Source organism: Chrysemys picta, chromosome 4, assembly GCF_011386835.1.
Source record: "Chrysemys picta bellii isolate R12L10 chromosome 4, ASM1138683v2, whole genome shotgun sequence".
Taxonomy (NCBI): domain Eukaryota; kingdom Metazoa; phylum Chordata; order Testudines; family Emydidae; genus Chrysemys; species Chrysemys picta.
In genome coordinates, this window is record NC_088794.1 from 134,643,446 (window position 1) to 134,668,094 (window position 24,649).

Below are 24,649 nucleotides of genomic sequence, written 5' to 3' on the forward strand. Positions count from 1 at the left end.
CCTGTATCTGTTCTGTATTTTTCTTCCAGCTTTTTCTTCAATCCCTCCATTTCTTCCAACAGTTCCTGATTTTTTGCTTCAGATTCCTTCAGCTTACTAGAACAACATGAAAACCATGAAATATTTGAAAGGCAAGAAATTTACTACATAATTTTACATTCTTATTTTTACTGACAGTAGTCCCCCTTTCGCCTCTTAGCTTTGGCAACACTGACCTTCTTTTTAAGGCAGATCATTTCCCCCAGCCCACCATTCCTGAGAATTACAATTTCACTACCATGCTAGACAGAGTTCTTTAGGTTATCTGCATCTCTCCCTGTGATGTTGCAGGTGGTAGCTAACTGATGATAATCTCTGGGTAGGATGGTCTTCCCTCCCCCATACCACCATCGTCTCTCCAACTGCTCTAAGAAAGGGGATTTCGGATGCTACTCCTAGAACCCATTTCTCCTGCATGGCAAAGACCCACACATTACAATCAATCCACTCATTTGGGCATGATGCTTTATTTTAAAAATTACTTCAAGAAATCTTTAGAATTTTTAAATGAAGTTGGGGAAGAAACCTGTAATAGACCACATCATTTTCTGTCAGGGTGTAAGATTCTTGGCATAAAGAAGGGTAAATTAAAAAGTGTTTGTTATTTGAACAGGTAGTTAAGAGTGGTACATTAAGGGTAACTCAGCATGTTAGAATGTTCAGATGAACAAGACTGCAGGCTTCAGTAATTTATTACCTCTCAAAGGATATGTTTGCATCTTTAACCTTTCGTAACTCTTCTTGAATTAGCTGTTTGGCACGTATTTCTGCATCCAGAGCAGACTGCAGTTCCAGCCTAGCTGACATATCCAGCTTCTGACTGCGTCGCAGTTTCCAAAGTGGATCCTATTGGAGTAAGTTATTGTACATTAACATCAACTCTCTAAAGTAATTTTCCTCCTTTGTTCACAAATACAAAGAACACAGAACCTCTGATCCCCCCAGATTTCCCCCAGAGATCTTAATTTAAAATCACATACTAACACTTTCATTGTTATGATGAAAGAGTTTAAATGGACACTGTCAAAACTGGCCCAATATTTAAATTTTATAAAACAGGCTTTTATAAAAAACCATGACCAATAAAAGTATTCAGTCAGTAGTTTTAAACCAATTAATGGTTCATCTGCAGTGCCTGAAACTCAAACCCTGCAACACTAAAAACTTGAAAATGAAAATGACTATGAACAAAGGTGAAAGTGACTTCACTTATTTTCATTGTCCAGGCTGAGAGAAAAGTTAAAAAGAGTGAAATTGGAGTTTTAGAATGTTCACAGTCAATCAACGGCGTGTTATTACTGACAGATACAAACTTCAGTTTGTTTACAACAAAAGGCTTTTAAGTTGTTAGCGTCTCTTTGAGAAACCTAAAGACAATATATGTATTTTTTAATCTTGTTGTATATTATATACTAATCTAAGATATGGATTAATTCCTCTGCATTTTAATACCAGAAAATGGTATTTTTGATGTTTTAAGAAAGATAATTTTTCAAGTTTTTTTTTTTTTATTATAGAGGTTCTCAAACATTTTCATAATATGGACTGTAACTTAATAGAGATGGTCTCATGGACACCTATCCACCCACTCAAGAACATAAAACCGTATAACATTCCCATGGCAACTGCAGCAATTCTTACACTGAAACAGAATATTAAAAATATATTTTTTGCTCTCTAATGAAGTTTAGCAACTGAGACTAAGGAAAGCAACACTATTTTAACATACTGGTGACCTGGGGAGAGCTGAAAGTGCTCCAAAGAATCTCAGTAGTCCAAGAACCACAATTTGAAAGGCAATGCCTTATTTCATTTCCATATATACCTGAAGTCTGCTCCAAAAACATGATTATTAATTTAGAACAAATTTGCTAAAGTCTATGAAACCAGCCTTGTTATAGTAGGTCATCCGCTTTTTATATTTTGACAGTAGGCAAAAAGCAAATCGTCACTGTCTGCCATTAATTTGACATTTCCTCCTCTTGCGCTTGTCTTCATTTAGGGTTAGTTTACACTTCACTCTCTACCCCAAGCAAGGGCGGGGTGATGCACAGCTGTGCAGCCTGAATAGATCAAGAAGAAAATTACAAGCCACAATTTGCTCTCTTGCTCCCCACTTACTCTGAAGTGGGGAGGAAAAGGGGATGTAATGTTACTAGCATGGGCGGAGACTGGGGAGCATGGGGGCATTGCCCCTCCAAATACAGAAGTCAAACTATGCCTATGGTTACCAGTATAAACCAGTAGCAGGTTAGTTTTCCCTTGTGTGCTGACGAGTGTGTTGGGTGAGTAGAGGCCCCATGAAGACGCTTTCCTTCCCCATTCTTGGACTTACCAGGTACCAAGGACAAGAGAGAATTTTGCCCTAAGGACTGTAAGCTTTCCTTAGCGGGGCGCCTTTCTTTAAGACCGCTAGGCAAAATTATGAAATATAAATTAATATAACTAGCTGCTTAACATTTTCCCATAAGGAAAACTTTCTTCCTGATCCCAAATGTTGATCATCTTATGCCATGCAGCATGAAGAATGAAACCCCTTGTAGTTTTATTACTACTACTGCCAGGGAAAATGGCTATTATTCATTTATGTGTCTAAACCTTTTGGGATACGGTGCATTAAAAATATTCCCTTTTATTTCTTTCTTTTAGAAGTGTTTATTTTATTGACTCTTCCCTTTAATCTTGTTTAAAGGCATAGTTTGCAATTAACGGCAGGTATTAGCAACAAGCAAAATACAGGATTTTATCAAATTCGGATTGTGTGACACAGAGACCCCTGCGCAAAGGTGCCCTGTCCTTCGCAATCAGCTCTCCTCAGACCTGACAAACTCACTACAGCAAACATGTCTTATTTATCCATAAAGAACAACATGCAAGGTATCTACAGAAAGCTCGTAACTGGTCATGACTCAATCACTGAGAAATGTACAGATGGATATTATTAAAGGAACAATGAGTGTTGTAAGCAAGACATGGGAAGTAATTCTGCTCTACTCTGTGCTGATTAGGCCTCCACTGAAGTATTGTGTCCAGTGCTGGGCACCACATTTCAGGAAAGATGTGGACAAATTGGAGAAAGTCTATAGGAGAGCAACAAAAATCATTAAAGGTCTAGAAAACATGGCCTATGAGGGAAGATGGAAAATTGGGTTTGTTTAGCCTGGAGAAGAGAAGACTATGCGGGGACATGATTACAGTTTTCAAGTACATAAAAGGTTGTTACAAGGAGGAGGGAGAAAAATTGTTTTCCTTAAGTGTCTGAGGATACGACAAGAATCAATGAGCTTAAACTGCAGTAAGGGAGGTTTAGGCTGGACATTAGGAAAAACTTCCCAACTGTCATGGTGGTTAAGCATTGGAATAAATTGCCTAGGGAGGTTGTGGAATTTGTGTCTTCGGAGGTTTTTAGGAGCAGGTTAGACAAACATCTGTCAGGGATGGTCAGCAATTCTCAAACTTATTTAATTGTGCCCCCCTTCTTTGTAGTAGTAGTTTACGTCCCCAGGCACACAAGAACATATACCAATACAAAAACCCATGAAACTCATGAAATATTAAACACAGTAAGTTATTGATTCAAACCGAGCTAACGATCCATTGTAATAAGAGCAAAAGCAACACTGTGATTGCGGTTAATGCTTACAATTAGATGTAAACTGATTAACATACAGATGGCAACGACTTTATATAACGCTAGGCAAGCTCAACAGAAATCCATCAAAATGCACCACACCATCTGAAGACCTGATACGTCTGGAGGAAGCAGCGTTGCTAGTTATTTATTGCTGCGGGTAAAATGTGGGCAGTGTTTTTTGTCTAACGCTTCTCACGAGCCCTCCCACCCCCCCGTTTGAGAACCTCTTGTCTAGATAATACATAGTCCTGCCATGAGCGCAGGGGACGGGACTAGATGACCTCTCGAGGTCCCCTCCAGTCCTGTGATTCTATCATAAATCAGTCACCACAAGGTAATGTGTCTCAATGATGATCTATTCAAGCAAGAGGGAGCTGTCACTCCTCCCTCGTCAGCTGACAAGGTAAGGCAGGGTTTCATTGTCTACCTTTGCACATGCCAGAAAAAAGTCAATGGGGGAAAAACACCAGACACTACAAACCAGCAAAACCATTTAAAGGTAGAAAAGACACTCTACAACAAGGCAGGGGTTTCACCCAACCTGTGAGCAGAAATAAATGGCTGGTTTCAGTTTACCAGAATAGGGAAAAGCACTCTATCCACTCACTGAGGAAAACCCCTGGCAGAGGGGGGATTCTTTCATGAAATTTTGAACCCTGGTTCTTGAGAAACCAGCCAGCTCTGCAACAGATGGAACTTTGGTGAGAAAAATCTACTTTATTATATAGGAAAGGTAACTATTCGTAAGTGCAAACTCAGGTTCACTTTTTATGATTTTGTTTTATATTGTAACCACTTGTTTCCATCACTCTCTTGTTTCTAGTTAAATCTTTATTCCTATTTAAATAAATCTACTTTTATCATAAGTGGTCACAAGTGCTGTGTGGTTCACAGGAGTGGTGGTTTAAGGTAAAACTGGTAAACTTGGGTACGCTGCACCTTTGGGTGCAGAGGATTTGGAATTTCTGTGAGTAGTCAGTGTCAGGGGCTGCATAGCACAGGGGAGTGATTCAAAGAGATTTGGTGCACCTATTGTTAACCTGCCTGGGAAAGGAAGGGCTGGCATAAGCACAGAGGAGAGGGTGGCTGAAAGGCTGGCAGTGTCAGGGAGCTGACACTGCACTACTACAAGACTCCCTCTCTCTAGAGAAGATGGTAACAAGGCGACTCACAGGCCTGGGTATCCCAAGAAGTGTCACAGTGGTGTAACTGGGATTCACACACAATGGGGCAAAGCAGACAGGATAATCAAAGCACACAGTCTTTATTAGAAAACACCTCTGGCTATTTGCATATACCCTTTCTTGATAAATAAGAGGATTTCTAAATGAATATGGAAGTAAATGAAGCCAAGTATTAAGCATTTTAGGCATCCAGAATTAGAAAGCCTTCTGAATGCTTACTGTTAACTTACCAATGTTCTTGAGCCCAGACTAGAGATTCTCAATGACTCTAATTCTTCTGTCATCTTGGAAGCTAAAGCCTGAAGATATCCACGTGCGTCCTTCTCATCACTTACCCTAGAGTGCAATTACAAAGCAGTTACTTAAGCAAGACCTTGTTTAGAAGCTGGAGAAAATATAAAACTGATTCTCAGGCTAATGCACCATGAAACAAATCATCTTGCTGCCAACTATCAACAGAGTATTTGTACTGAATTTAGGGTCACAAGCAGAGATAGAGAACTGGGGAAATTGCCAGGCCCAGGATGGAGCCTAGCTGTGCCTCCTTTAGGACTTCCCTCCAGCTGGTTCCCCTACCCCTGGATGCTGCCAGGTGTTGCATGATAGCTTCCCCTCTAGAACTCAACAGGAACCATACTGTGTTTCACTACTACTGCATGGAGCCTGATCTGCTTATTCCATGAACAGCCAGAAGCTGATTTCTATGGGCCTCCCCCAAGTCCCCTCTCTCAGTGCCCAGAAAAGCATATAAACATGCCCTCAGCGCCCCTTTCCTCTCTACTTCACTAGCTGAAAGATTCTTTTCAAGCCTAAGGTCACTCCAGGGATAAGAAACTCTTCTTTCTGAGAAGCACTGATCGTTAGGCCTAGGCTCCATCACCACTGAGCCTCAGGTGGAGGAAGAATGTGAGCACACCTTTAGGAATGCGAGTAGGCCTGCATGCCTGCCTGTGTTCTTACACTCTTGAAACACTTGCACATGGCCTGTCAAACCAGTAAGGTACTAATGAATAGAAATTGTGTGCGAGAGAGAGGCTATCTTTCTGACTGCAAGTGCTTGTCTGGGTGAGGGTGGGAACACTAAAAATCAAAGAAGGAAATACAAGAGGCCCTGAAGGCGATGACACTGGAGACTGAATTGCTACAAGGTAGTCTCCTGCTGCCAGAACTTACAGGGTTCCAGACAAGTTGCCCTGAGTGAATGTCAGAAAATTCTAGAGGAAACCAAGGATCGTGATTTCATGATTTAATAATCATTTTAAATTTTGACTTGAACTGACATTGAAATAGTCTTCTTGTGCCTTTAATATTCTATGGCAGTAATTTGCTGCAAAATGAAAAAATCCTACTACTTAATCCATTGGTAAACAAAAGACAAAACAGATCAACCACCACATCCATGTATAGTTTTCCACTAATCTTCAAAATTCACAGAAGACTTGGTTATGTTAAAGGCCCTATCTGTATTTCAAAAGCTGAAGATTGCTATCTGGAATAGTACATACCACTGAATAATTTCTGCAATCTGAGCTTCCCAATGAGCAACCGATTCTTTCTTTGCTGCCAGGTCTTGGAGCTCATCTTCTAGCTGCCTGTTTTGTGCTGTTAATTTATCCACAAAGGAACAAAGCTGAAATGAAAAGTGATCAGTTGTTTTCATCTGCAATTTATGTCACTTCCAACTCATCATGCATGTGGAATATACACAAACAAGACCACTCGAGGATATTAAAAAGCTCTGCCAAATCAATGTAAGCTTCGGAAAACGTTTTTCCAGGCTCTATAAGTGTGACTTCCAGGTCTAGTAGTACTCAGGTTCACATGCCACTTCAAACAAAGGAAATGTGAACTGGAGAAATGAATAGAAAGACCGATGAGTGTCAAAGACACTGTGCAATCCAAGCTTGGGGGTAGTTGGTATCAGCCCCGTTTATACCCTTGGAATACTTCATGGGGGAGTGAGGGGGTGAAAATCCCCAGTGGACAGCTCTTCATAAAATTCCACCACTCAACATTAGGAGGCACCAATCCCACAAGTGTGAGTGACCTCTCTCACTTCATACTACAAGAAGAAAGTGATTTGCACAGGTCCGTGGCATACATGTGTGACAGTCGGAATTACTCCTATCCATACTAATGAAAAAAATCCCATTTTTAAAGCACGTTTATGGTTTCTTCTGTGGTCAGCGAGTTTTATAGAGAACTATCACAATATCAGAGTGACATAAAAGGTAACAAGATTTAAGTGAAGAACAGAACACTAGTTTTCAAGAAGAATAATTGTACTTTGTTCCAAAACAATGGCCATACTAATTACCTTTTCATTTTCTGTTGTTAACTTTTTGTTATCTTCAAAGAACATGGTTCTTTCCCGTTCATATTTCTCTTTTATTGTTCCTACAGTCTCCTCCATCTCATTGTGCCTGAGGAAAAAATAGAGAACTTACAACTTTACAGACCACTGGGGGTGGTTGGTATTTTCAAAAGGCGCTAGGGGAGTTGGGTGCCCAAAATCCCACTACAGTAGAGAAGGGGGGGCGGGGAGGGGTGGAATTTCTCCAGCAAAGTGGTTTCATACAGACCCTTACCTCTCTCGTTTTGCCTTCTCCAATTTATCTTTTAGCATCATGATCTCTTTCTGCAGTGCTAGCTGATGGCTTTCTGAATCATGCACCTCCTTTTTTATATTTTTTATTTCCAAGACATGGGATGCCTCTCGCCTGACTAACTCCTCTTCATAGAACAAGATTTTCTTTTCTAGCTCGGACTTCATTTTGGAAAGCTCCTGCTGATGTTCTAATGTGGCACCTGCTGCACGGCCTCCTTGCTTTAGCTGCAAAAGTAAGAGAGTGAAAATTATCGGAAAAGACGACCCAAGATTTTTCTAGTGTTGCTTAAAAAGTTAGGATTTAATGTGGACAGGCAAAAGCCAAGAGATTAACATCAATAACAAGAGGCTGTGTCAGGTTTCTAGGAAAGCCCGATTCAGTTAAAAGACACAAAGTGCCACAAATGCACACGCTTAAATAAGTATCAGGGGGTAGCCGTGTTAGTCTGTATCTACAAAAACAACAAGAAGTCTGGTGGCACCTTAAAGACTAACAGATTTATTTGGGCATAAGCTTTCGTGAGTAAAAACCTCACTTCTAGCATCCGAAGAAGTGAGGTTTTTACTCACGAAAGCTTATGCCCAAATAAATCTGTTAGTCTTTAAGGTGCCACCAGACGCTTAAATAAGCAAAGTTATTGGAGGCTTGGTCGTGTATCAGTAGTGAAAAGGGCATCTGTTTCCCCATATCTTGCATTTTTTAAATAATGGTACCTTTAGTGCTTCCAGTTCATTTTCCAGCTGCTTGGAGAAAATCTCACTATGTTCGCGAAGCTTGCGTTCCTTTGATGCTTCTGCGGTGGCATCCTCAAGTTGAGCTTCCAGCTGTGAAAAAGAAAATCTTGAATTATGTCAAAGCAGACAGTTGTAGCTACTCTGCTCCTTTCCTCTCCTCCAGGCTGCTTTTGGGTCCTTGGAAACAGCAGGATTCCTTCTTTACCTCCCATCCTTATAACTCTTGCAGCCCACACTGTGACCACTATCTTTCTAGACAAGTCTTTCAGGCAAGATTCATTCCCTTTGTAGTCCAAACACCACCACTCTGTCAGCCAGTGGGGTTACTGTTGGGTAATAAAATAAAAAAAAAAAAAAAAAAGAAGGACAGTTACCTTTTCCGCAACTGGTGTTCTTCGAGATGTGTTGCTCATGACCATTCCGTATTATGTGTGTGTGCTTGCCACATGCACCGGTGCCAGAAGTTTTTCCCTCAGCAGTATCCGTAGGGGACTGGCTCTGGCGCCCTCTCGAGTGGCGCCCGCATGGCACGGTATAAGAGGCACTGCTGGCTCACCCCACCCTCAGTTCCTTCTTGCCAGAAACTCAGACAGTGGGGAAGGGATGTGGAATGGACATGAGCAACACATCTTGAAGAACACCAGTTACAGAAAAGGTAACTGTCTTTTCTTCAAGTGCTTGCTCATGTCCATTCCATATTAGGTGACTCCAAAGCAGTACCCCTGGAGGTGGGTAGGAGTTCACGGATGTGTTGATTGCAACACAGCTCTGTCAAATCCAGTGTCACCTCTGGCCTGCTGAGTGATGGCATAATGAGCTGTGAACGTGTGGACAGAGGACCACATTGCGGCTCTACAGATGTACTGGATAGGGATGTGCACCAGGAAGGCCGCTGAAGATGCCTGAGCTCTCATCGAGTGGGCTCTGACAATCAGCAGTGGCGGAACTCCCGCCAGATTGTTACAGGTCCTTATGCACAAGGTGATCCGATTGGAAATCCTCTGTGAGGACACCGGAAGGCCCTTCATCCTATCCACTGTAGCGATGAAGAGTTGAGTCAATTTACTGAAAGGCTTGGTACATTCTAAATAAAAAGCCAAGGCCCTTCAGACGTCCAGCATGTGAAGGCGCCTCTCTTCACTGGTCTTGTTTGGTTTGGGACAGAACACTGGGAGGAAGATGTCCTGGTTGATATGGAAGGTGGAGACCACTTTCGGCAGGAAGGGCGGATGGGGCTGCAGCTGAACCTTGTCTTTGTAGAAGACCATGTACGGCACTTTGGAGGTCAAGGCTTTAATTTCAGAGACCTGTCTCGCCAATGTCACCGCCACTAGGAACGCGACTTTCCATGACAGATGGGAAAAGGAGCAAGAACCCAGCAGCTCAAAGGGCGGGCCAGTGAGCCTAGAGAGGACCAAGTTAAGATACCACTGCGAGACAGGAGCTGCACCTGCGGGAAGTCTCTCTCGAGCCCCTCTCAAGAATTCGACTGTCATGTCATGGGAAAACACTATCTGTCCTTGGATCGGCAGGTGGAAAGCGGAGATAGGTGTGAGATGCTCTCTAATGGAAGAGTGTGCCAGGCCCTGGTTCCTCAAATGGAGCAGGTAGTCCAGGACAGCCTGTATGAAAGAACACGAGGGAGAGATGTCACGTTCGGACGCTCAGTGGGAAAACCTCGTCCACTTTGCCAGGTAAGTCAGTCTGGTTGAAGGCTTCCTACTCCCCAGGAGGACCTGTTGGACTCCTTCTGAACATGTCCGTTCCTCCAGGTTCAGCCACACTGCATCCACCCCAAGAGGTGGAGGAACTCGAGATTGGGATGTAGGAGCCGACCGTGGTCTGGGAAGTTGGGCAGGGGCCAGGGAGGGGCCGCTGACAAGTTCATGAGCGTGCCGAACCAATGCTGGCGAGGCCACGCTAGGGCGATCACAACAACCTGCGCTTTGTCTCTCGATCTTTGCCAGGACCCTGCTGATGAGTGGAATCGGAGAGAACGCGTACATCAGGCTCCCTGACCATGACAGGAGGAAGGCATCAGAGAGGGAACCCTTGCTCAGTTCTTGCTGAGAACAGAAAACTGGTGGCATTTCCTGTTTAGCCTGATGGCGAACAGGTCCACTTGGGGAGTTCCCCACCTTTGGAAGATCATGCAGGCTACCTCACTTGTGGTGAGAGGAGAAGTCCCTGCTGAGCTGGTCCGCCAGCATATTCTTGACACCGGGATAGTGACAAGCTTCCAGGTGGATTTTGTGGCTGATGCAGAAGTCCCACAGATGGAGTGTCTGTTGACAGAGATCCAATGAGCACGCTCCCCCTTGCTTGTTGATGTAGAACATTGAAGCTGTGCTGTCCATCAGGACTCGCATCACCTTGCTTTACAGGAAGACTCTGCATTCCAGCTGGACTGCTCAGAGCTCTTTCACATTTATGTGCAACCTTGCCTCCTCCGGGGACCAGATCCCTCTGTCTCTGGAGGTTGCCGAGGTGCGCACCCCAGCCAAGGTCCAAGGCATCCAAAACCTACTCGATGGAGTGAGGGGGGTTGTCGAACGAAACCCCCTCCAGGACTGCCCCGCGGTCGGTCCACCATTGCGGTGAGGTAAGTATCACCTGGGGAATGGTAATGATCTTTTCCAGGGGGTTTTGGGACTGGGAATAGACCGTCCCCAGCCATTGTTGCGGGGCCGCATCCAGAGCCTGGCCTGATGGATCACATAAGTGCACACTGCCATGTGACCCAGCAGGCGCAGACAGACCCTGGCTGTAGTCCAAGGGAACGTGGAGACTTCTGTGATGAGATTCGCTATCGTGTGGAAGCTTTCCAGCGGCAGGAACGCTATGGCGCAGGTAAAATCGAAGACCGCTCCAATGAACTCTATCCTCTGCACCAGCACGAACGTTGACTTTTTGTCGTTCACCAGTAGGCCCAGAGAGCAGTACGTGGCTTGAAGCACCGTGACATCCGTTTGGACTGGAGAACTGTAGCTGCCCTTGACGAGCCAGGCATCGAGGTACAGGTAGATCTGGATACCCCGACGCCTAAGGTAAGCCGCTACCACCGACATGCACTTGGTAAACACTCTCGGTGCTGTCACCAGGCCGAACAGAAGGACAGCAAACTGGTAGTGGTGGGGCCCCACCGTAAACCGGAGGAAGCATCTGTGTCCTTGAAAGATCACTATGTAGAAGTATGTGTCCTTCAAGTCGAGGATGGCATACCAGTCTCCAGGATCCAGGGAGGGGATAATAGAAGCCAGGGAAACCAGGCAGAACTTTAACCATGCAGAACTTTAACATCTCACAGATCTAGGATGCGCCGTAGACCGCCCTTGGCCTTTGGAATTTGGAAAAGTACAGGGAAAATAACACCTTGTTCCTGTACTTGAGAGGAACTTCCTCCACCGCTCCCAGCTGTAGCAACCCCTTTACCTCCTGTGCGAGGAGACTCTTGTGAGAGGGGTCCCTGAAAAGGGACAGGGAAGGGGGGTAGAAAGGAACTGGAGGGTACAACCCTGCTCCATCGTCCTGAGGACCCATCGGTCTGAGGTTATAGCAGTCCAAGCAGGGAGGAAAAGGAAAAGGCAGTTAGAAAATACTGGGACAGATGGATCCTGGGAATAGTCTGGTAGGTCGCCCTCGGACACACCCTCAAAATGACCGTTTGGCCCCTTGCTTAGCACAGATCGAGTCCAACTGGGCAGAGGATGAAGGCGGGTGGCTCGGATGGCGCTTGTAGCCCTTGACTCAGTTGTGGGGGCTGGTCCTGCCGAGGCTGGCTCCCCAAGCCCTGAGCCTGCTGTGGTTTGAACTGCATTAGCACCAGGGCTGGGACGTAAAGACCCAGGATTTTCAGGCTTTTTCGCCATCTGGACCGGATCTGTGGAGGGGGACCAGAGCTGTGGCAAGCACACACACCTAATATGGGATGGCCATGAGTAAGCACTCGAAGAACCACCCATGTTAAAGTCAAATATAAATCAAGAACATACAACATCTCTATGGGAAAATCATGTAGCCCCCATTAATGAGAACAGGAGAAGTGAGGTATGTAAGTCACTGTGGCAATGACAATGGCACAGGATAAGCCCCTTAAGTTTATAGTTCAGTTGCATCTTAAAACACATACCAACATCCAAATCAGCTTCCCTTAAAATGCTCACCTTTTATGCCAGTTAATTTGAAAGTATTTTTATACCAAGTATTTGACTATTCTGTCTCATAAAATTGTATAGTATAAAGTGATTATGATATTTCCATGAATTATTTCTCTCTTACGAAGATATGGTCACTTTGAAATGACAGTAGAAGTGAGTCTTGAAGAGGGAGGAGGAGGAGAGGGCAATGACTTTACAGCCTAGTTAAGGAAGAGCACTTGATGTGTAAAGGTGGCATGAAAGATACTTGTTGGAGGGTGGATAAATGGGCAATCAACCACAGCAAAGGTGGTGGAGAGACAACTAAGTTACAAGCATAGATAAGTCAATTACAGGAGCGGGTGGGTGAGGTTCTGTGGCCTGCAATGTGCAGGTCGTCAGACTAGATGATTGTGATGGTCTCTTCGGGCCTTAAAGACTGAGTCTATAAGCAGAGGGGCAGAGTTGTAAATAGCCTAAAATGTAGGATAAGCTTTAATTTGAAGGGAGCTAATAGAGACATTTTAAAAGGGGATGACACGTTCAAAATCATGGTGACTATTTTAGCTGCTGCACTTTGAATGGACTTGAGGGTCAGGAAACCAGAGTGGAGGAGTTTTGCAAGCACCTATACAGGACATTATGAGGGTCTGGATTGAAATGTTGTAAAGGAAAAAGCAGCCACATTCGGACACAGCCGAGATGTTTGGGGAAAGACAAAGGGTGAGGTCAAAGAGGATAACAATGCCCTTTGATTTACCACCACCCAATCTTTTGTTCACTATTGAAATGTCTACTCCCATGACCAACTGGCCAACGATGCTCCAGCCTTCATCGCTCAACCTTTTAAATTTTCAAACAAGCACCTCTGTGCTTGGGAGGAGCTGCCCTCCCTGTTTGGAAGGAGCTCCCAGTGAACTTCCACAAAGCTCTCTCTTGAAATCCCTCCTTAAAACTCCTTTGTCATGATGCTACAAAAAACAGAAGCACTGATATTGTCCATCATTCTGACCAGCACTGCCCCATTGTTTCCTTGTACTTCCCTTTGTGTCTATTTACCTGCTGTCTCTTGTCTTGAGACTGTTTGGTGCAGGGACTGTTTTTTTGTTCTGTGCAGCACCCAGCACAACAGGATTCTGCTCCACAATTCGTGTTTCCAAGCCATATGGTAATACTACTAATAAAATGATGGTGGTTGTGTAGTGAACTTAAAAATGAACTAACTGATTATTTTTTTTAGCTACAGTTGTTACAAACACCTACTAAAACAGTTAATTGAAAATGATGAGGAAACTATGACTTCCAATTCGCTTACTTCCTGAATTTGAGAACACTTTGCTTAGTCTGTTCTATTGTTTCCCCTCTCTTTCATACAGCCACAGAAAAGTAAAACATTTAAAAGAGGAAATCGGCAGGGGTATTCTGAATAAACTGCTTTGACCTTTGGAATTTACTAGATTTCAAGCTGACTGCCTCTCTTGACATTTTTAAGGAGAAGATGAGAATATAGCAAGAATATATTTTCACTGGATTACAAGCAATTAGAATACATGAGAAAAACACTAAACTATCTCCTTCACAAACTACTAAATATTTAAGATGTACTCTGTAAATGAAATAAAATGAGCTAGAGATGTCAGTCAGGCCAATTTTACAGACCCAATGTAAATTATGGTTACACTGAGTTTTTTTACTTTTATTAAGTATGACTTAAGTGAAGTGTAAGAAGCAGCTGAAACATGTTAGCCTTAAATATTTTGCCAAGTTACCTCTTTTCTGGCTCGCTCAGATTTACGAATTTCCTGTCTCATAGAATCAATTTTCTGCACAATCACTTCCATCTCTTCCTCTTTGTCACGAAGCTGTCGAGAGAACTTCTGTTTCTGAGAGCGCAAGTCTACCATTCTCTCATTGAGCTCTGAAAACTCCTGCATAGCTAGCTTTCTTTGCTGATGAGCATCCTTCAGTTCTTTGGACTGTGCCTTTAATCTTTCTGAAGCTTCCACAAGTTGCTGGTAAAATTCAAAAAGACAACATGAAAAATCCACATCTCTCCAAGGAAAAAGCACACTAAACAAGACAAACAGTCTTTACTTTAAAGTTAACCAATATATGTACTTTTCTAATTTACAAAAATCCGGAGTTTAAATATTGTGCTGCTTCTAATTTGGCATTCCTCTTTGTGTAGCTTTGTTATTCCACACGTCTCTATTTGTACACACAAATTAGTCACTTCCTTTCATACAACTGCTGATATTCCATCTCCATAATAGTCTCTGGCTGAAGAAAAGGCACAAATGTACCACCAGCCCAAGGCAGTTCTCATCTTAGTGCCACGTGCTTGCAAAATGGCACAACACTTAAAAAAAAAAAAAAACACACCCCGAAAATTCCAGTATATACAATGCCATCAGATCAAGAGTCAAACCCAAAAACTATGGGTGTAAGCACTACGAGCTCAGCAAAATTGTGAAATTCTTCAAGAAAATCTTATGCAAGATTCCACAGACAAAATTATGAAGACGATTCAACACTTTAAATCTTATGATTGTGAAATTGACCAGAATGGACCATGAATTTGGTAGGGCCCTAACCAATGCCCAACACTAGCCATCTGAAAGCATATCAATGAAAATAAAGAGTAACACTTTAAAAACACATCATGTATAATTAAGTATTTCAAGGTAATTAAACTACTGTGGTGAAATAATAATAATAGAGTCTTAGTGCAACACTAAGATAATATACTCTACTATATTTTAAAAAGAACAGCATAAAAGGGTTGAATTATGCACTGGATATACTATATGTAGTATTGCACACAAAAGCAGGACAACAATCTTCAAAAAAAAAAAAAAATCCTTTAGATGCTATAGCCATGGCATATTGGTCCTTTATCAAAAAAAGTTAAATTTTCATTTACTGCAAATGGGGGAGGGGGATAGCTCAGTGGTTTGAGCATTGGCCTGCTAAACCCAGGATTGTGAGTTCAATCCTTGAGGGGGCCATTTAGGGGATCAGGGGCAAAAAAATCTGTCAGGGACAGTACTTGGTCCTGCTGTGAAGGCAGGCGACTGGACTCTATGACCTTTCAAGGTCCCTTCCAGTTCCATGAGATAGGTATATCTCCATATATTATGTTATTTATATTAGTGGCAGTGGGCTCAGTGAGGAAAAGTTATCCAGCTAAACTTACTGAATTAAATATTTGTATAAAATACTTTTCAGTAAATCTGGAATTTATTATTAGCCATAGATTTACAATTTGAAAAATTCTGTGGATATTCCAAGATCTTGAGATAAAGGAACAGCCAACCGATTCTGCTTTAGAAAGCAATTTTTTTTTTTAACAGTTAGAAAACTATCCTCCACACTCCTGGATACATCAAGTCTTTATAAATTATACTGGGATTGGCCAAGGAAAATTAGGTTGTTTTCCCTGACTATCTGGCTTTTCAACTTTCCACTATTTCATGAGAGGTATCATGAACATACTAAAAAAATGAATTATAGACGAATGCCTTAAATGCTAATAAGAAAGCATGTTTTTTTAAATTACTTGAATACTACCAACATGCGATGTAGAATACATATATGTCTCCTCAGACAGCTATTACTCATCTTGCCACTCTATTACTCATTAAATGAATGGGTGGACTAATATGCTGATATATCAAACAAAATGGAAAAGCATTGTTTCAAACATTAAGGGAATACTGCCAGTTGGACGCTACCTGATGTGAGCGTTAAGGGTATGCAATTTGGGCCATTACCTTATGAAGGTCCTCCTTCTCTTGCCTTATTGTTCTGTACTGCTTTTCAAGTCCTTTTAGCCTGTGTGTGGAGTCTTCATGCTGTAGTTCTGTACAGAAATTCAAACTAAGTATACTTGGCTCCCAGATTTACACCAATAGCATAAACAGCAATGTTACATGAACAAACCACTAACTTTGGCTAGGAACTTGTTACAGAATTTAAATATTTCTTCTTCTCCATCTCCCCACTCAGTAGAGCCTTCTAGCCAATCTCTGTGCACCAAGGATTCACCCTCTTTTTTTACTTTTTCTCTTCTGTCTCTACCAAGAGCCCTGGTGTCATGGAGACCAACATTTCTCCAGATGAAAAAGTTTGAACAGTCGTTTTTGGGGGGTCAATTAATGCTATCTTGCAAAATACAGGAATGGGTTTTTAAGCAGGACGCTGTACTCAAATGAGGTCAGATTTTAGGATGGCTAAATAAGAGAAAGACTGTTAAGGAAATGACTATTGATACTGAAGTAATAAATGTTGTAGGAAGAATGGAAGATTAGTCATGGCTAGGATAAGGACTTTCCCATGAATGAGTGTGGGGTGAAGCCAATGAGTCAAGATGACGACAGAAATTGGAGGCCAGGAAATTGCATGCTACATCAACATGGATGTTCACATCTTCAGTGAGGAGGATCTCTGAAGAGGAAAAAATTTGATTTGAGCTAAGAAATCTGGAAGGAAGGCAGAGAGGAGGCTTTTATGAAGTGGAAGATGACAGATTGAGGGCTGTGGAAATTTGAGAGTGATTGCTTAAACAAACGTACATCTCTGCTCTTCCTTTCTTTATAGTAATAGCAACTAAGAGTCTCTCTTTAGTAAAGCTTCATTAAGATTAAAAGTCTGAAAGTTTAGCTAGCACTAATTGAAAAGTAGCTCTCATTCCCTTTTTAAAAAGTCTTTTAAAACTGATCTCATGTTTTCTGGGAGATGTTTACATGGATGAACAATATAGGGTGGTCAAACAGCATAGTTTCAAATAATTGATTTGGATGCAACAGTTGTCTCTCTCTCTCAGGTAAGACTTGAGTAATTGCCTTTTTCAACTTGTCAGTCTTAGACACTGCTAGATGAAGATGTATTGAGTGGGCTTCAAAACAACCATACAATTTCTTTTTAATGCTTCCCTTAAATGTACCTAAGACCAGAAAAATGCCCCTTCTTTCCATGAGAAAAAAGCAAGATTAAAAGTACAAGAAAGATCACATTCAGAACATATCAAACTGAACCTATTAACCAACTCCTCCTTCTCTTGGCTCCTAGTGGAATATGTGCTATCGGGCTCAGGACGGACGTTGAGGGAAAAAAGATAAGAGTTTATTTGTAAATACAGAAATGCTGCTTAATATAAGCATTCCAGTAAGTATCCTTTCCTTTTATTAGCATTCATCCATAACTATTTGTACTGAATTGATAAAGCCAAGCATTATTGCTACTGAGATATTAATATTAGAATTAAGTTATTACTTGAAGCATACCAGACAGAATATCTGCCAGTCATGCCAGACACTTACCTGCTATTTTGTTGTTCAAACGTTCAATTTCTTCAGTTAGCTTCTTGATTTCATCATGAGCTGGATCCGGCACAGGAGATTCTTAAGTTGAATAAGAAAAAATGTCAGTCAAACTTTTCATCACCTGAATTGCAAATCCTAGTAAATGTACCCAACTAACTTTGCAATTTTCTGTACAAATCCAGTTTTTCTTCCTCCAGTTTTCGTATTCTCCTTTCATAAGCTTCTATTTGCAAGCTGTCCTCCATATCTCTGGTTACAGCACCGGACTGCATTACACTCCTTAAAGAGCCTCTATCAGAAAATAAGCTGCAACCAAAACATGAGTTAGAAAATACATCACTGAATATCTTACAACAATATTTACAATAAAAAGCAGATAAACAATAGTATCATTCTTTATACAAAGATGAATTCATCTTATCCTATTTTATATTTGCATTCCAACACTACACTGAACTGGAGCAGGCTCTCTTCCGGATATATCCACAATTCAGAGCTCTAAGTACATAGCACATTCTTCAGCATGGCACAAAACCTTTGGCAGAATTGAGGTCAACTCCATTCTTCAAAATGTTCGTTTCATGCTGGAATTCAACAACAGTTGCACCTACATTTCTGAGCACAACACTTAATGTAGTGTTACTGTATATACTTCTGCCAAGATTTTGCAATTTCTCTCATGCTTTTCTATTCCATGCAGAAAAACAGTGCCTTCACCATTGCTTCCATCTTTGCCAGTCTCCTGCTGCAGTCAGCTTCTTCCTACGCCACTTTGATGGTTTTTAATTCTGCTTCTATTATGCATTTCCATGCTATCCTTGGTTTACCTTGTCACCTCTTGTTCTCGGCATTCAAGTCCAATGCTTGTCTTATGAGGTTATGCAGGTCATTCTTACATATATGTACTAGCCATCTCCATTTTCGTTCTGTAATTTCCTGTCCTATCGGCTTCTGTTTCATCCTCCTCCAGAGTTCATTTGTGATTTTTTTTTCCCTCTGGCCATCTGATATTGGGATTTTGTCTAAGGCAGCTGTTTATGAAAACTTTGGAGGATAGAAAGGTTTTAAGTCTCCAAGTTTCATACAGTAAGACTAGCTTTACAATGGCTTTAAATATTCAAAGTTTAGTTTGGAGGGCAAGATTTCTGTTTCTCCAGATCAGCTTCAAAGTTACAAAGGTATGTTATCTGGCTTTTGCTATTCTAGCTTTAATGTCTTGGTCTGTTCCACCCGCAGTACTTACAATGCTGCCAAGACACATGAAGTATCAGATCTCTTCTATGTCTATACCAGACAGTGTTATTGGCATTTCTTGTGTGTTGAGTCCCATAGTTTTAGTTTTCTCAACGTTGATTTTCAACCCTACTAATTCTGCATATGCCTGGAGATCATTTGTTTTGGCTTGCATATCTCTATGCATATGGGATAGTGAGTTGATGTTATCTGCAAAGTCAAGGTCCTCATAACTTTTGAGTGAAAGACTACTATACATCTCTTGGTTGCTCTGTGATCTCTTGTTACCCAGTAATGATGCTTGTAGTGACCAGGAATGGCTAAGTCACTTCACTATTATGTATTATTTGGCACGTCATACTTCCATAGAAACGTTGAATGATGTTCACAAATTTCGGAGGGATTCTATAGTGGTGCAACAACTTCCATTAAACTGTTTTATCTACTATATCAAAGGCTGTTTGGAAATCTAAAAAAAATTAATATAAAATGGTGACTGCCATTCAATCAACAGGTCTGATGATATGTAGGATTACTATTTGATCTATAGAGGATTTCTCCTGTCTGTTCTTTTTGTAACCTGGAACTACCACTTATATTTACTTTCTACATTTGTCTATAATAAGTTACTTGGGATAGACATCAATCGAATACTCCTCCATTTTTTACAATAAGACCTCTTTTCTTTGGCAGCTTCACCATATGACTCTCTTCCCACTCAATTAGTACTTTTTCTAAGAGGCCTACCAAAATGTCTAGTGTGTTCTTCAAGTCTGCCTTAAGAACCTCCATTAATGTTATCCGGACCTGGTGCCTTTCCACTTTTTAATTGACTGACTGCCCTTTCTACTTTTACTCTGGTGATAGGTCGTAGGTTGACATCCAGATCTTCTCCTTTCTCTATATCTGGAGGATTGGCCACTGTTTCACCATTCAGAAGTTGACTAACATACTGCCTCCATATATTTAATTGTTCTGATTTTGTTTTGTTAAGTTGCCCTCATTGTCTTGATCCCATTGATTGGTATTTGTTTTTCTGACAACTGTCTAATGAGTTGTACTGTGTCTTCATGTCATTTTGTGCTGCAACAGTCTGTGCACCTATTTTGTCTATGAAGTCTTGTTTGTTTCAAAATAGATGTTGGCAGGATTTGGATTCTTTCTGCACATCAAAAATTGCTGCTTTGATTCCACTAATAAAAATCAGGTGCACTGCAATTTTGATATTGCTACAGCTTCTCTTTGAAATTAAACATTTTTAAAAGAGCTATCACAAGCCAAAAACAATCCTGAAAAATATGTTTTCTGGGTCTAGCTGAAAACTAATATGGATTTTACGAAACAACAAAATTTAATCCACTGTCTCAAATGTAGGGGAAGTTATATCCCAAAGAGGAACTTCTGAAAGAACTTCAATAGTGATTATATCAACTGTAACAACTGTGATGATACAGTAAAAAATCCAAAATACCAGTGTTTCTTTTGGTCCCTCAGAAAGCAATGTTTATATTCTATTGCTCCCAGAGTTACTGCTGCAGCAGGTAAACACTATTCCAACATCTATAACCACAGCAACCATACAAATACCACAAAATGAAAGAGCCTCAAGCATTGTAAGCTCTATTTCAAATACATGAAGAAAGATTAAGTATAAATAAAAAACACCTTTAATTCTTGTACAGGCAAAGCAAAAATGTTCATATACAGTAAAAAAAATTTTTATCTACACACATTCTTCAGTGTGCTTGTGAAGGTAAACCTTCTAGGATTAGCCCTATTTGAGCAATACACGTAACAAGTAACTGTTTCTTTTGCCTACCTGTCAGTTGTATATGTAAACCCAACAAAAGGTAAATGTAATCCAGAAAAGCCAGTATGAGAACCTGGTGGCACGATTTCCTGCATAAAAAGAACATGAGTGAAAACCAAAGTTTAAAAAGCTTAAGTGCTTCTTTGTGCCTTAATGCTCAGGAGGTCAGACTAGATGATCATAATGGTCCCTCCTAGCCTTAGAATCAGAGTGTGGTATCAGAAGTGAACTTTTCTTAGGATTGTATCAGTGCACAATATGTAGTTATTCGCTGAGTACAACAATCTCTCACTGTTCCAACATCCCTTATCCCAAATTCATCATACACATTGAAAATTCTCTTCTTATCCACACTCCATTTAGAGGACAATTCTGTATGACAAATCCAAAATGCAATACATTCATAATAAGTTTTGGTTTTGCTTTTAAAAGACATTAAAGTGAATAGCGTTTGGTCACCAAAATGAATGCTGTTAATATTCTAGCTCTTGTGCTGGACAATGCATCAAAATCAAACCCAGCGGTCCTGTGCGTTATGACTGCATACTTGCATGAGACAAGCTCATGTGCACATGGCATACTCTCCCTCTGCTCTTCATTCTTGTAAGCTATTAGGAGACTGAAATGGGAAAAAAATTCTATTCTCGAGTATTCAAAAAGCAGAAATCTTGTTAACTGCAATCCAAAGCTGGCTCAAGAGGCAGGGATGAGTGCAACAATCTCATGTGAACTGGATACTTGTGATCATCAACTCAGAGCCTTAGGTGTGGCTCTGATGAGCAGCGGGTCATCTTACTCAGTTTTATATAATAACATTGCAATGCATATGCACAAGTGGGTGGACTTAAAGTTGCAGGAGAAATGTAACTCAATTTCAGGGCTTTTGTGGGTTTAAAAGCTTAACTTTGTTGCATTAGCATAGTTTATCAATGGTTATGCTTTAGACATTTTTATTAGAACAAAGTAGAAACAAGTTGCTCACTTCTGAACTAGTAGTTTTTACTGTTACTATACACACAGAAAGGCCATAATTTAATGTTTAAATGAAAGACTCACAGGATTCCTCAATACATCATCATCTACATCAAAGTTCGATGTGTCAGAAGGACTGCTAACATCTGGAATATAAGGTGCTTCTAGGTTTCGAATATTATCCCAATTAAGTCCTTTAAAAAATGCATGTGACTTGAAATCCTCTATTCCATTCTGTCCTAGTCGACGTTCCCTACTACAGATAAGTCGCTGAATAAGGTCTTTTGCTTCTTCAGATACATCTGTCACATGGGATGGAAACTGAAATCGTTCCTAGAAAAACAAAATAAACCTCATTTGAGAATTTTATACTGGAAAATTCCTGTAAAAAGGAAAAATACAATTTTTACAAGCTATTTTGGTAAAGAAGTTAAGTTCTAGACTATAGAAATGACACTGGAAACTAATAGTTATAGCTACCATTTTCAAGTCTATTATGAGCAATAGAAGTCTTCAGCATGATGAACCACAGAATCAAAGAAATGTAGGACTGGAAGGGACCTCAAGACCATCAAATCCAGCCCCCTGCACTGAGGCAGGACCAAGTATACCTAGAACATCCCCACCAGGTATTTGTCTAACCTGTTCTTAAAAATCCCCAATGAAGGGGATTCCACAACCTCTCTTGGAAACCTATTCCAGTGCTTAACTATCCTTATAGTTAGAAAGTTTCTCCTAATATGTAACCTAAATCTCCCTTGCTGTACATTAAGACAATTACTTCTTGTCCTACCTTCAGCGGACATGGAGATCAATCAATTACTGTGCTCTTTATAACAGCCCTTAACATATTTGAAGACCTATCAGGTCCCTCCTCAGTCGTCTTTTCTCAAGACTAAACATGCTCAGTTTTTTTAACCTTTCCTCACAGGTCAGACTTGCTAAACCTTTTATCATTTTTATTGCTCTACTTTGATAATTTGTCCACATATTTCTTAAAGTGTGGTGTCCAAAACTGAACATAGTACACCAGCTGAGCCCTCCCCAGAAGAGTGGGACAATTACCTCCTGTGTCTTATGTATGACACACTTGTTCATACACTCTGGAACAATAGCAGCCGTTTTTTTGCAATTGCGTTACATTGTTGGCTTATAGTCAATTTGTGATCTGCTATAACCCCCCAGATCCTTTTTAGCAGTACTATCACCTACCCAGTTATTCCCCATTTTGTACTTGTGCATTTTATTTGTATTTATTTATTGAAAAAAATCAATCCTATTTTCAGATCAGATTCATTCATAAAAAATTAATGTAATAGTAGGCTGTGTCAATCAGTAGTACACATGTAAGGAAAAAATGTGATTTCAGTATTTTTGGCATCTGTACTAATAGCATTTGACTTTATGTAATAATTTGCATTATACATTATTTATGACAGCATATTTTAATCTGTCAAATATAAAGTTAAAGTCGATTTAAAAATCGCACCTAAAATGTACCTATTACTTACAAATTCACATTTGAAATTACTATAAATAAAAGATGTGAAAATGTTTTTCTATTTTTAGTTCATTTACTTTATATATTTGACACAGTCTATGAACAAAAACAATGAGGAGTATTTGTGGCACCTTACAGACTAACAAATGTATTTGGGCATAAGCTTTCGTGGGTTAAAACCCACTTTTAGCCCACAAAAGCTTATGCCCAAATAAATTTGTTACGTCTCTAAGGTGCCACAAGTACTCCTCATTGTTTTTGCTGATACAGACTAGCATGGCTACCACTCTGAAACCTGTCTATGAACAGTAAGGTTTCACAGTTTACCCTGTCCAGTCTGTTAGTTTCCCCTTCAGTTTCTGTGGGTAACAACGCGGAAATTAATAAATAAATAAATAAATAAATAAAGTGGGATTGTTAAATCACTAACATTCGCAAAGTGTTCTGAGATAGCAAGACTTAAACCTAATAGAATTTCAAGTTTAAATTTTTAAATGGAAATTTTCAGTATGATCACATCTATGAACAAAACCGAAGACAGACTGAATTATTAAGACAGCAAGACCATAGAAACTACAGAAACATTTAGAGGTATAAATACCACAAAAATATCACAAAACTAGCAAATCAGACAACTTTCCAAAACTAGTTAAGATAGGGCATGCCTGAATATACATAAACTCAACTTAACAACATTTTAAAAACAGAATGAAATAACACATTGGCTGCATCAGCACTAGGAAAACTGCTAGCTGTTTTGCATCAGCACTACCAATACTATGAGCACTAGTATAGGCAGGGCACGAGTGTCCTTATATCATTTAACTCTTCTGAGGAAGTCCCATTAGTAACAATTGCAGCTGTACGTATGCTGCAAAATCAGCAACAAATTTCCTATTATGGAGGCACCCAAGAGGCATCACCCTCTGCATAACTTTTCTCAAAAGGATCAACCATGAGCTGTTTAAAACACACTCAAAAGCTTACAAACAAAAATTTCCCTACCAGTTTTGCAGCTAACAGTGGGCAAAAAAAATGAATCTCTGGTAGCTTAGGCTGTTTAATTTTCTTATTTCCTTATTTGTACTGATTATCAGTGTAACAGAAAAATGTGCCAGCTGTGTAAACAATGTATTACTTAACTGCTACTGCAGCCTCCAGAGTAAACATTTTATAGTGGGCCCCCATAAACATGGGGGCTGGTTTAGTTCTCAGTTTTTATTTTGCAAAGATTAACAAGTGTTTAAAAATAGAAATAATAATTTGGAGGCCCTCTTCAAATTACAACAGTAGCTGATGATTTTTCCATTTTTGCAAACTCATGAAAGCTAACAGTTTCCTTAACTCAAGCTGATAAGCCTACAAAACTACATTAATACGAGTAGACATATCAAGGAATTATAACTACAGAATTATTGTCACACAAAAATCATGTTTTCTTTAAAGGCTGTCAACTTCTGCATAAATATTTTA

General features: G+C 40.5%; 1 protein-coding gene across 12 annotated transcripts in view; it reads right to left on the reverse strand.

Moving 5' to 3' along the window:
* Positions 1-24,649, reverse strand: part of CDC42BPB (CDC42 binding protein kinase beta) — a 117,066-nt gene that overhangs the window by 27,772 nt on the left and 64,645 nt on the right. For all 12 annotated transcript variants that reach the window (XR_010600766.1, XR_006176362.2, XR_006176361.2 and 9 more), the window contains exons 8-20: positions 21,760-22,008; positions 20,713-20,792; positions 17,818-17,966; positions 17,658-17,738; positions 16,110-16,198; positions 14,106-14,348; positions 8,180-8,290; positions 7,446-7,690; positions 7,175-7,280; positions 6,363-6,487; positions 5,088-5,193; positions 737-885; positions 2-96 (exon numbers count right to left, since the gene is read on the reverse strand). Coding sequence is in view for 8 of the 12 variants with exons in the window: in XM_065593652.1 (XP_065449724.1) it covers positions 2-96; positions 737-885; positions 5,088-5,193; positions 6,363-6,487; positions 7,175-7,280; positions 7,446-7,690; positions 8,180-8,290; positions 14,106-14,348; positions 16,110-16,198; positions 17,658-17,738; positions 17,818-17,966; positions 20,713-20,792; positions 21,760-22,008 (1,828 nt within the window). In the remaining 4 variants the exon portion in view is untranslated. The remainder of the gene's footprint in view (position 1; positions 97-736; positions 886-5,087; positions 5,194-6,362; positions 6,488-7,174; positions 7,281-7,445; positions 7,691-8,179; positions 8,291-14,105; positions 14,349-16,109; positions 16,199-17,657; positions 17,739-17,817; positions 17,967-20,712; positions 20,793-21,759; positions 22,009-24,649) is intronic.